Source organism: Eptatretus burgeri, chromosome 6 (assembly GCF_056783735.1).
Source record: "Eptatretus burgeri isolate ZD-2024b chromosome 6, Ebu_testis_v1, whole genome shotgun sequence".
In the NCBI taxonomy this organism is placed as follows: domain Eukaryota; kingdom Metazoa; phylum Chordata; class Myxini; order Myxiniformes; family Myxinidae; genus Eptatretus; species Eptatretus burgeri.
This window is the reverse complement of record NC_140966.1, coordinates 95691867-95704665: the sequence shown is the minus strand read 5'-3', so window position 1 is coordinate 95704665 and position 12799 is coordinate 95691867. Positions and strand designations below refer to the sequence as shown.

General features: G+C 42.9%; 1 protein-coding gene across 6 annotated transcripts; it reads left to right on the top strand.

Annotated features, from left to right (window-relative positions):
• Positions 1-3149: 3149 nt before the first annotated feature.
• LOC147025384 (actin, cytoplasmic-like) lies at positions 3150-8305 on the top strand. Of its 6 annotated transcripts, none has more exons than XM_085886326.1 (7): positions 3150-3222; positions 5198-5319; positions 5850-5982; positions 6062-6301; positions 6440-6878; positions 6961-7142; positions 7627-8305. In XM_085886326.1, exons 3-7 carry the CDS (start codon positions 5860-5862, stop codon positions 7768-7770), a joined length of 1128 nt encoding a protein of 375 aa, XP_085742452.1. In that variant the 5' UTR covers positions 3150-3222; positions 5198-5319; positions 5850-5859; the 3' UTR covers positions 7771-8305. The 6 variants fall into 6 exon arrangements, with proteins under 6 accessions (XP_085742452.1, XP_085742455.1, XP_085742449.1 ...); XM_085886323.1 differs by lacking the exon at positions 3150-3222 and adding an exon at positions 3668-3799 and having other exon boundaries at positions 5198-5250; XM_085886327.1 differs by lacking the exon at positions 3150-3222 and adding an exon at positions 3681-3799.
• The last annotated feature ends 4494 nt before the right edge of the window (positions 8306-12799 follow it).

Genomic DNA, 12799 nt, shown 5'->3' with positions numbered 1-12799 from the left:
TGCAGAAAAGTTCGTGGCTTTGGATTGTGAACGATGTAAGATGGAAGTGAGCAGGGGTCTTGAAGACCTGGAGGGAAAAATGAGAATGAAGAGAATGTGGAAGTTGGTTTCACGGGAGGGGGAAAAATAGGAACAACTGAGTGGAGATGAGCAGTGTTTCTGGATTTTGGGTGTTTCACAGAAGGGGGATCGTGGACAGAAGTCTGGTTGGGACATGGATGGGGGGGGGGACACGGAAAGAATAGAGGGTGCAAGACCAGAAAGAAGGTGATAAAAAAGAGACCACGAACTTGTCTGGGATGGCAAAATGATGGGCCAATAGATTCAGCTTCATCAAGGGAGATTCCGATAACCGATAAGGCCTTGGTTCCCATGGCCTCAAGCTGAGCAAGATGGAAGGTAGGGAGGTGTGGGGGGAAAATTTATATGAATGTATTTTAAATTGTAACAAATGGAGTTTCAGAAATGTAACTTTTATGCTGCAAATTGAATTGGCTGTCATTTCTGGCCAAAAGACTTTTGCCCTAAATGATAAGAAATGTGTTGTTCTGGAGCAGAGTGACCGAGCTGATAAATGAACCTTTGCTTAGAAAATGTACGAAGTGGCTTTTTGTCTAAAGGACACCTCTACAGTCTGGGTGAATATCCCCCAACCTCTCTCTCATCGAAGTATAAAATGTTTTGAAAGGCACATTGTTCTCAGTGCGAGCACGTGAGGAAGTATAGTTTCTCAGTGGCTTGTATTCCTTGGAACTGACCAAGTACCAAGTTAGAATAAAACTCTCTGATGTAATGTAGTAGGGAATTGAATCGGGTTGGTCTAACTGTTAACTAAAGTAAGAATAAATGAAATTGAACCAAATAATATTGCAAACAAATGGGGATTCTTAAATTCATTGTACAAGGGTGAGAAGTGTATGGTGTATAATTAGGAAAGAAATTGTTTCACAAGGAAGGACTTGTGTGGACATCAGTTTTATCAGTGTCGATAGGGTTTTTTGTAGGATTTTATAATCAAATCGGACAAACGTTAAACTCTGTCTGAAGTCAAATAGGATTCCACAATCGGCCAGTTAGAATCCTTCAGGAGGACAACGATCACAACAAGGTGGGTTTAAAAAATCCACATCAGTGGGGAGCAAGCCCAGAGCGGAGAACAGTTCTCCATTAAGCTGTGGATGACGACATGTAAGTGTCTGGAAGTTGAGATGTGCCAAAGAAGGACTCTGTACGATGGAGGATGCCCAGTCGGAGCCTGTCTTGGAAGGCCAACTTTGAAATGTGGTTTGGGCAAGAAAGATCATGGCAGTTGGTGAAACCCAAGAGTTTTAATGACTGAAGTTCCTCAAGGGGATTGTTCAGAAAGTAGATGGGTTAAGAGTGGGTTAGCAGACAGTTCTTTCAGAGAGAGATAGTGAGAGTGTGAGATTTGTCAGGATTGAAAGACCTATTTCAAGCAATGCATTGACCACCTGCTGATTGTATCAAGGTCTGAAAAGAGAAAGATGATGACCCCTTCCTGTCTGAACGAAGAGGGATGTCACTGCAGAGGATAGAGTCATCAGCAGATAGATAAAGAGGATTTTCCAGGGAGTCAGAGAGATCAGGAATAAGACATGTCCCAGAACACTGCTTTGGACCAATCCAGCCTTGACAGGGAGAGGAGATGAAAGGATTCCATTGAGAGTCACACATTGGTGACAAAAGTCGAGGAAGTCAGTGAATCATGTGGGGAGGTAGCCTTGGATGCCATCGGGATACAATGTGGAGAGCAAGGCAGGATGCCAGACTGTATCAAAAGCACAGGATATGTCCAGAGAGACGGCCCTGATCTCATGTCTGACATTGAGTCCAGAAGCAGCTGGGTATGACAGGGGGGGGTGGGTACCGGGAGTGAGAGGTTGGAGACACATACGTACCCACAGGACATGTACATACCCACACAGGCATGATCGATCACTTGACCCCACTTTTCACTTCATGAGTGCAGGGTAACAACACTAATCCCTTGACTCACTCCCTGACATATGCGCACACGAACCAACGATGAATGGCCGATCCATAAATATCTAATTTCATTATCAGGCCCACTCAATCACACCCTGGACGTCAGATCACAACGCGAGATTTTAGAGAGGTGATGTGGTGTGTCAGGCTGGGTGGGGGTATGGTGTCGCACAGCAGCTCCGCAAACTCATGCACCCTCTCACAGCACTCTGTCCCGGCATCTGCTCCACCATTGTTCACGACATGCCCTTATATCGCCCAGCCCACACCGGCAGCAGAGACACACTCAGCATCTCCCTGCTTGGCTGCTATTGATTCGTGCCCCACTTGATGGGTGAGGGACCGCCAATCCACCACTTGTCACATTGGCTGCCCCTCCCCCTCTTCTTCCAAGTGATCCGGGGCACTGTTTTCGTGGCTGCACCCACACTTCCCGGCCTGGCGAGCACTAAAGGAGCCATTTAAGAGAGATTCCAAAGGTTTACACATCAAATAAAGGTCGGAAGCAATGGCAATTTTTAAACACAGATAATGGCTGGGGATTGGTGGGGGAGGGGGGCGAGGGCTGGTGGGGAGTGGACCTCGTCAATCTAAACATCGTAGCAATACATCCAATACCACATTTGATAAATTTTTGCTTATTCTCAACAGACATGAAAAAATATCCAAGGAGTAATTTCCACAACACAATTAATCACACAATCCATACAGCCACAATCTCACTGATCTCCAGATTGAAGAGTTGACATCCCATTGAGATCTCCTCTTTGCATATTTTCTTTTGTAAAGCAACTTTTTATTTCAGTTTTGAACACTCACTCTTCTCCAAGAATATTTATTCGTGTTTGTTTGTGCACTTACTCATCAAAACCATCTCTGATAAGGAAATAGGTCAAAGTTGCAGTCTCCACATATGCACAACTTTAATTTGTGCATTTTGGCGCCACCTGACTGATGGATGCTTTGTTTCTGAGGACTTGGTGATGTCACAAATGCATTTTACATTTGAGCAGAGAAGCACACACCAGACAATCCGTGCCAACTTCCCGCAGGTGAGCCTTAACCAATGAACGACGAGCTCTCCTGCTTTTTACCATATATGGTCAAATCACAATCCTGCCTGTGGGCATGAAGGTTGGTGTATAAAATCTCCAAGGTTGGAAATTCTTTGATATTTGCTGTGGAAAGTGATTGCTCTTTGGTCGGTGTGGCCAGGTGAGTTGTGGTTGGTAACTCAGAATATTATTTCTGCAGAACGTTCAGGAAATGAACTTGTTCACATTGACTGGTTGTGTAACGTCTGCTTACCTGTTTGGATCGATAATTTCTGTAAATTGTGGAGAGACTTTTTGTTCCGTGTTTTGTAGAATTTTTTCAATTCCTGCATTTTAAAGTAAATATTTATTTATTTCATTTTTGAAAACAACTTCAATTGCGGATGGTTGAGAATATTGTTCGTGTGTGGAATATTTTTTATTTTTATTCAAGCTGTCTTTCTGGGCACAGGTGTGTTCAGTTCTCTGTGTTGAGCCCAGTAGAGTGGTGTGCATTTATTTTTGTAAATCCCATGGTGTTTTCACAAACCTTGATTATCTTTGATCGTGTCTGTGGCATTTTGTGATGAATGGCTGTATTTACCCTCGACACCCCAGGTGAAGGAGGTCATGTTTCCATCCCCCTCTCTGACGGTTTATCGCCTGCAGGTCACAATTTCCAACCGTTCTTTACGATACTTCAGCACATGGTGGAGTTTGTCAAAAGGAAGAACATAGGCCAAAAGTCAGCAGCTTAGGTAGTATTTATAAAATCCTCAATTTTCATCCGATTGACTTGAAATTTGAAGAGTATTTATAATTCAGGTCGCTGAATTCAACAAGCCAATTATTTTCAGGTCAATTTCGATTAAAAGGTCAACATAGGCCCAAGGTCAACAACTAAGGTGGAATTTCTAAAATCTTCAACATTTATCGGATTCACTTGAAATATGAAGAGGATTCGCAAAGTGAATTCAACCACCAATTATTTTTGACGTCAACACAGGACAAAAACGTCAACATCGGGCAAATTTCTAAAATTGACAATTTTCTTCCAATTGACTTGAAATTTGAAGAGGATATATACATATATATGTATATGTATATATATATATATATATATATATATATATATATATATGTATATATATATGTATATGTATATATATATATATATATATATATATATATATATATATATATATATATATATATATATATATATATATCTTCTTCCTCTTTCGGCTTGCTCCCGCTAGGGGTCGCCACAGCGGACCAACTGTCGTTTTGTTGTCCGCATAATGATTTGGCATAGGTTTTTACGCCGGATGCCCTTCCTGACGCAACCCTGGTCGCCTCTTACGACACACAGGGATATGGTACACCTATTCTAACCGGGGCATACACCGGGCCCAGTACAACTGGTGCTCATTTCGCCGACCTCGGAAGGATGGCAGGCTGAGTCAACCCCCTGGTGTTTTCGACTTGGTTTATATATATATATATATATATATATATATATATATATACATAGATACATATATATATATATACACATTATATATACACACATTATATATATATACACATTATATATATATACACATTATATATATATATATATATATATATATATATATATATATATATATATATATATATACATATACATACCACTGCGCCAACACCAGGCTTTATATATATATATATATATATATATTTCATTATATATATATAATGTCACTGAATATATATATATATATATATATATATATATATATATATATATATATATATATATATATATATATATATATATTTCATGTCACTTTATATATATATATATATATATATATATATATATATATATATATATATATATATATATATATATATTTCATGTCACTGAATTCAACAAGAAAATTCTTTTTGAGGTCAACATCGACCAAAAGGTCAACACAGGCCAAAGGTCAACACTTAGGTGAGATTTCTAAAATGCTCACTTTAAAACCGATTGACTTGAAATTTGAAGAGGAGTTTCATATTTGGTCATTTAATTATTTTTGATGTGAAATTAGTTTTATGCATTTTACAAGTATCATGCTCTGCACAATGTCATCTTCGTCTTGTGTGTTTGTTTGCCTGTCTGTGTGCAGGATATCTCAAAAAGTTTTCGACGGATCCAGATGAAAATTGTTGGGCAAGTTGGGTGCGTGGCAAGGACGAACTGATTCGGATTTGCTGTGGATCCGGTTTCGGATCTGGCGACAATTTTCAAGTGATTTTTCACCATTAAGAGAAAGGGCTAAACTAATATATGGCTTGATATCTCATTAAGTTGTGGATGGATTCCGATGAAACTTGGTGGACAGGTTACCACGACGAATTGTTTTGACATTGGTGAAGATCCTAATCCTTATCTGGATATAATAATTATTTAATTTTTTCAGTGATTCTTCACCATTGAGAGATCGGGCCAACACGAGAGAAACATGATATTTCGAAAACGTATTGGGTCCGATATGTTCTTGTGTATCAGGCATTATGTGGCAAGTAATGCGCTCCACCGAGTGTCCGAGTTTTTTCCTCGGTTTGACTTTAACTTTTGTAGCTCCTTGTTTGTGGAATAATTGCCTGCGACAGGTATTTGTTTTTTGTATAATTTAATTGTCCATGTGAGAATCGTGTGTTTTGATGAATAATAATAATAATAATAATAAATCTATTTGTGTGTATGTGTAATAATTGGCAAGTAAGATAGCCTTGAGGTATGTTGGTGTTTGTCAAAGATTCCATGCTGTCCTCAAGGAAATACGACATGGATGATGACGTTGCAACCCTGGTGGTGGATAATGGCTCTGCGATGTGCAAGGCAGGTTTTGCTGGAGATGATGCTCCACGGGTGGTTTTCCCATCCATCGTTGGGCGGCCAAGGCACCACGTGAGGAGATTCAAATTTCATCATGGGCAGGGTGTACGGAAAAGGCTTTATGGACTTAACTTACGGTCTTTAATTCCAGGGAGTGATGGTGGGAATGGGACACAAGCAAAGCTATGTGGGTGACGAGGCCCAAAGTAAACGTGACATCCTTACACTAAAATACCCCATCGAGCATGGTATTGTCACAAACTGGTACGACATGGAGAAGATCTGGCACCACACCTTCTACGACGAGCTGCGTGTCGCACCTCAAGAACATCCTGTGTTGCTCACAGAGGCTCCGCTCAACCCCAAAGCCAACCGGGAGAAGATGACTCAGGTTAAAATAAAATTTAACTTCCTTTTCCAAATTGTCGGAAATTAAATTATTGAAATGGTGGAATATGAAGTGACATTTCATAAATAGAAAATCGTTTTCATCAATTTTGCGAATATGCGAGATGTTGCCTTTCTTCAGATCATGTTTGAGACCTTCAACACCCCTGCGGTGTACGTAGCCATCCAAGCCGTGCTGTCTCTGTACTCTTCCGGCCGCACCACGGGTATTGTGATGGACTCCGGCGATGGGGTCTCTCATATCGTGCCCATCTACGAGGGCTACGCTTTGCCCCACGCCGTCGAGCGCCTTGATCTCGCTGGCCGAGACCTCACAGATTATCTTATGAAGATCTTGACGGAGCGTGGATATTCGTTCACCACCACAGCAGAACGAGAAATCGTGCGAGACATCAAGGAAAAGCTTTGCTATGTTGCACTGGACTTTGAGCAGGAGATTCAGACAGCAGCCTCATCTTCCTCCCTTGAGAAGAGCTATGAGCTTCCTGACGGACAAGTTATCACCATCGGGAATGAGCGCTTCCGCTGCCCAGAGGTGATGTTGCAGCCATCCATCATGGGTAAGTTTAATGGTGAATCTCAACACCTTCATTGGTTGGCCATGAATGTTTCTAAACTGAAATCAAATGATTCATACCTCAGGTATGGAGAGTGCTGGAATTCATGAATCGACGTACAACTCCATCATGAAGTGTGATGTTGACAACCGAAAAGACCTGTATGCGAACACCGTGCTGTCTGGAGGGAGCAGCATGTATCCGGGCATTGCTGACCGTTTGCAGAAGGAGATGGTTGACTTAGCACCACCCACAATGAAGATCAAGGTAGGGTTTTGTAATATTTACCTCCGCCACCAAAGGAAGTTATGTTTTAACCCCTGTTTGTGTTTGATGACGATATCTCAAAACGTTTTCGATGGATTCTGTCGATTTTGTGGATAATTTGCGTGTGTGCCATGGACCAAGTGATTAGATTTTGGTGAAGATTGAGATCCAGAAACATTAATATTATAAGTGATTCTTCACCATTAAGAGATTGGGCCAAAAACGATACGTGGCATGAGATTTCAAAAAGTTCTGGATGAGTTATGACACCTGGGTGGATGAGTTTGCCGGTGACCATGAGCCGATTAGATTGTGCTGCAGGTCCAAATCCAGATCTGGTTTATCTGTGGGATACCAAACATAAACTGTTCAGCCTGGCGGAGGTATGTGCTGTCCCAAGTGCCGTTCTGGTTTTCCCATGTTTTCTCCCGTTTGAATCTACTACGTTTTCTTCTTTGGGCTCTGATCGTTCATTTCCTTCCAGATCATTGCTCCTCCTGAGCGAAAGTATTCTGTGTGGATCGGAGGTTCCATCCTGGCATCCCTGTCCACTTTCCAGCAAATGTGGATCACCAAACAGGAGTACGATGAATCTGGGCCTTTCATCGTGCATCGCAAATGCTTCTAAGATTTGTCGGTTAATTATCCCCCGCCAACCAACGAAGTTGGTGGGGGATAAAGAAATGGTTCCTCTTGGTTTGAGTTCTGCAGTTTACATTGAGCACTTATCTGGTTTTTTTTTTGCATTTTGAGCAGAAGTTACCTTTTCTTGATGCCAAGCTGTCGTGTGTACAAACTTCGAGATGAAAATGTTTAAGTTGCTGTGGAAAACAAAAAAAACAAACATTGCTTGCTTCACAATTTTAAGTGACTTTCCCCTTGCTTGGGAAACCCAATGGATGTGCAAATTGTTGCTTGTGTTGGGGAAATTATTACTCTTTAGACAAGTAACCCTTGCCTCAGTCTGACGAGGTCAAAGTGTTTGTTATTTTTTACTCTCTACTGTTCTATTATTTAATTGTTAAGGCCTACCACCTACTTATAATCTTGTCTTTCTTTGCCACTGTGGACAATGTTTGGTTCTTTTGTCAGTACAAGGTGACCGGGCTGATAAGCTGTACTTTCTGTTCTTTGCTATTAAAAAAGCCCTCTCTACTCTCAAATGGTATATATATTGTCGCGGATTCGCGCCCGCCGGCGTGCTGACGGCCACGTAACTCGAATCGCGGCACGTCGCCCACCGGACGGACAATCCAGTCGTGACCCTCTCGGACTAACGCCGGGAACCAGTCACGGGTGGACTTTTCGGTCTCACCGCGATCGAGCCAATCGGCCCCCGCGTGGGATAGGGTTGCTCGCCAAATTCGACCCACCTAAGTACCCACACGGAGGGTAGACCGGGCGATCGCACCTCGCCGCAGGTCGACTTCGGACACGGGCCACTTAAGCGACCCGTTCCGTACTATCGGGATAACCGAGCGGTGTTATTCGTCGACCTCGACGGTTCGATTAATTATCGGGCGTCTTAGCCCAGGACCAACCCTTTACGTGAAGCAAGATGGGGATTCAATGAAAGAAATGACGAAGCGAAGCGGGAAAACAGTTCAGCATAAAGTAACATTTATTCGCGATGAACGGAAAGCACACATATACAATTCCACCAAAAGCACATGTAAAAGGAAAAGAAACACAATGCAATTTTACACAAAAAGCAAATGTAAAAGCGAAGACACAATGCAGAGCTATCCGACTACCGAGCACACGGCAACACTTATACAATTCTACTTCACAGACGGCGCCGACAACACATACCCAAAACCAAGAAAAAGAACACCCTCAAGGATGAGGCGGGCCTGGGGCCGAGACCGGGTCGGGCCTACCCGTCTGATGATGAGGCGCGAAGTGGCGATGGTGCCCCAACTCTGCGGGCCTCGCGGACAGTGTCTGGTAGGGGGTGGGAAGGGGGCCCCCTTTTGTCGCACTATCTCAGCGCGGGGGGAAACAGGAGGGGGTTGCTGATGCTCGGGGAAAGGAGGATTTTTATTCTGTCTCGGGTCCCGCGACGAGCGTCTCCACCTCGACCAGGTCGCGCCGTCGGCCTCCCGCCTTCAGCTCCCGGCACCGACGCGAGCACCCCCTCGTCCGTCTTCGCCGCCGCCACCTCTCCACAGCTCCGCCGACAACTCGTTCCAACGCACAGCTCGTTCCAACGCGCAACTTCCTTCCAGCTCCACCGACGACTCTCTTGAACTCCGAACTCACTCTTTCCAACGCACACCTCCTTTCTGACTAACGCAGCCGCTTATATAAGCCCCGTGGCTTCGCCTTTGACCCCCTGCCTTCGACCTTTCACCTCGCTCCCCATTGGCCCGAGAAAAAGTGAGCGTGAATGCTTTTTGATCCATGAATTTGCATATAGCGACCGCCCTCCAACGCCCTGGAGGCGGGGCCAAATCGCCCCTCGCTCACCGATTGGACGGAACAAAAGTGGGCGTGAGTCGTTTTTGATCCGTTTTTCTGCGGAAAGTCCGTGATGTTTTGTACACGCTGTTCGGTGCGCGCCCTGCACGAGTCCAGTACCGGTACCCACCAGCGGCGCAAGAACGGTGGCGATGCGACGGTTGCGAGGTGTGACGGTAAAGGTCGTGGCTGTTGTGGTGAAGCGGCGTTGTGGTGGGTGGTTGATGTTGTGATGACTGTTGAGACGTGGTTGGTGGTGGTAATAATGGCGGTTGGTCCAAAATAAAGATAGTAAAAGAAAAACGGCTATCCTGAAGAGTCGCAGCACGCATGAATGACATTTATTCCCTCTAGACAACGGGTTTGGGCCTAACTACACATATACTTACCGAGATATCTCACCTAAGGGACCTGAATGGTGGTTTGCGAATTTGGTCAACCACAACAATATATATGAGAGCAATCGTGGGGGAGCGCGGATGAGACGCTGAACTCGTGGATAGATTAGAAATAAATTGTACAAAAGAAAAACTACTTGTGCACATTTGATTTTAATGGAGTCTGTGGTTTACTTAACACGATACATCACAAAACCGAGTCGGCGAGACGCTGAATCTTCGAGGAGGACAAGTTTCCACAACAACCTACAGAATTCTACAACCATCACTACGACGTTGGGTGAAAAATCCACATCACATGCAACACAAAGGAGCACAATTGGCCTGTGCCAAATCCACCCTCGAACTTCCTCATGAGTACACACTCCAAATTATAACAAGCACAAGTCATCAAACTCGAATTTCTTTTGCAAATGGTTCATTTGAATTGGGGGAATGTTGCAACTTTTGGCATTCCTTTGGTGTTATCTTGGGATGACAGGATGGGTGAGAGATACACACACAAACCTCTCAGCTGTCTCACCTGGGTTTGAATTCTGACACAGCTACGAACTGTCATCCCGGTGTTTCACAGGCAGCAGGATTCAACAATGGGTGTTACCGACTCTCAGGTGGAGGGTAAACAAGTGTTATCCAAACAAGCAGAGGGCACTCCCAGCACACACGACGTCGGGAATCGGCCGCTTGGTTGTACAACCAGATCACGACGCGGTCCAGCCGCAGCGTGCGGCGCGAATATCGAAAACTGTTTTTTCTGCCTCGTGCGTTGCCATGGTGACCGCTTTTCCACCTCGTGACGTGTGTGATTGTGTTTCCCTTTCATTGGAGGAGAGATTTGATTGGCTCATTACTATTTCCGCATCACGAGCCGCCATTTGCAAGGTTTGGTTGAACTTGCGAACTTTCAGCTGTTTGTGAGCGTGGCAGAGACAATCCGCTTTAATCTGCAGAAGACTTTCGCTTTTTTTAGTTAAAATTATCTTCCGCCGTGATCATTTTTGGTAAGTATAATATTATAAATCGATTTTATGTGTCTTAGCTTTTGTTTTTGGACGTTTTTAAGATCACAGAATCCATGATGTGTTCCTGTTACTTGTGTGCTGGAATCTACATCGTTACATTCAATGGAAACTCTCCCGGGCCCTTCGGGGCACTCGAGTGGTTCGAGCGTTGGACTCGAACGTGCATCTGACAATCGAATCCTCTAACACTCGATTTCATCGTTTATCACGTTTATCTGTGGCTGACATGGCCCTGATCGTGCGGAGAAATCGACGGTAAATAATAATTAATCAATTCGTTTTTCCGTGGGTCTGGTGAAAAAAAACACCGGTTTGTGGCAAAAGAGGGAACTCTGTAAAAATTACTTTGGACAAGTTTAATTGGTTCAGAACCTTTTTAAAATATTTTTTCTGGTGTGGATAATGCTTCGGCCGTTCGGGTCTGACGAATTACCACATTGTTCTGCAATGTAACAAATTTAAAGTTTCACTACCATTAAAAAAGCCTCGATTAATATTTTTTTTTTATAATACATGATTATTTAAGTCCTCTTTTGACGAGTTAGGCCTAACGAAAGGCAAAAGGAAAACAATTGTCAGTTATTGTTCGCCGAAAAATGTGGTTTTGTCATAAAAAACAATTAACCCTTTGGCCGCCAACAAACTGCCGCTTGTAACAATGAAGTCTTCATTGCGGTAGTTTGTCACTATAGGGGTATTGTTCAAGTTTGTCGGTGCACAATTGTTTTCCTTTGGTAAAATGGTTATCAAAAGACATGAAAATAACTTTATGTTATTAAGAATAATATTAATTGAGGCTTTTTAAGGGCAGTGGAACTTAAAACTTGTTGCAAGCTGCTTCGAACACTGGTGTACTAAATTGTTTATATTTTCTAAAATAAAGGTGACGTCCAATGCTGTGATGTCCACATACAATTTGTGTGGAAAGAATGGGAAGAGACCTTTCTGGAACCTGAATTTTTATAAAGTTGTCAGAGGTAATGAATTCTGCTAAATGACAGTTTATAATGTGCATGACTTGAGCGTAATTCACATTGCAAGTCTTGTTTGATGATTATCTAGCCCAATATATACGAAATGGAAATTCTTATTATATTATTTTTCAGACAGTACCATGGCCAGTCAGCCAACAGCAACGGAGGCAGATCAGTCAATACCTTTTATGCTCCTAATGCCCATAATGTATGCAAGGATATAATTATCAGCAGTTTTACTAACTCGCTCTCTCTATCGAGTGCAGCCTGTGGCTGCTGGTTGCATCATTGCTTGGGACGTGGCTATGCCGCTGATGCAGTGTCCCCCTTACCAGTACACTGGTACTCATTTTGCCGAACTCGGAAGGATGACAGGCTGAGTCAACCTCCTGGTGTATTTTAATTCAGCAGCCAACAGGGCTTGAACTCAGAACCCTAGGATCCCAAGCCACCACCGTAACCACTAAGCCAACACCAAACTTGAGTTTTACTCACACTGCATGATGATGTTGTTGAACTTAAAGGTGCCTTTATGCAGTCAATTATATTTGAGAGAGAAGCTCCACAGTTCCTCTCTGGAGAAGAACTTTCTGAATTTGAATTGTTAACTGTGCTTTGCACAAAGTGAATTTGTCAAAAAGGTATTTACGACTTTTACCCATGTGGTATTTTTTTATTCCCCATTTTAGTGTATGTTTCTCAATTGCAATGGTATCTACTTTTATTTATTGTACTTTTGTATTTGAGTGTGCTTTTTTGGTACAAATAAATATATTATTATTGTTAATACTGCTTGTATATTT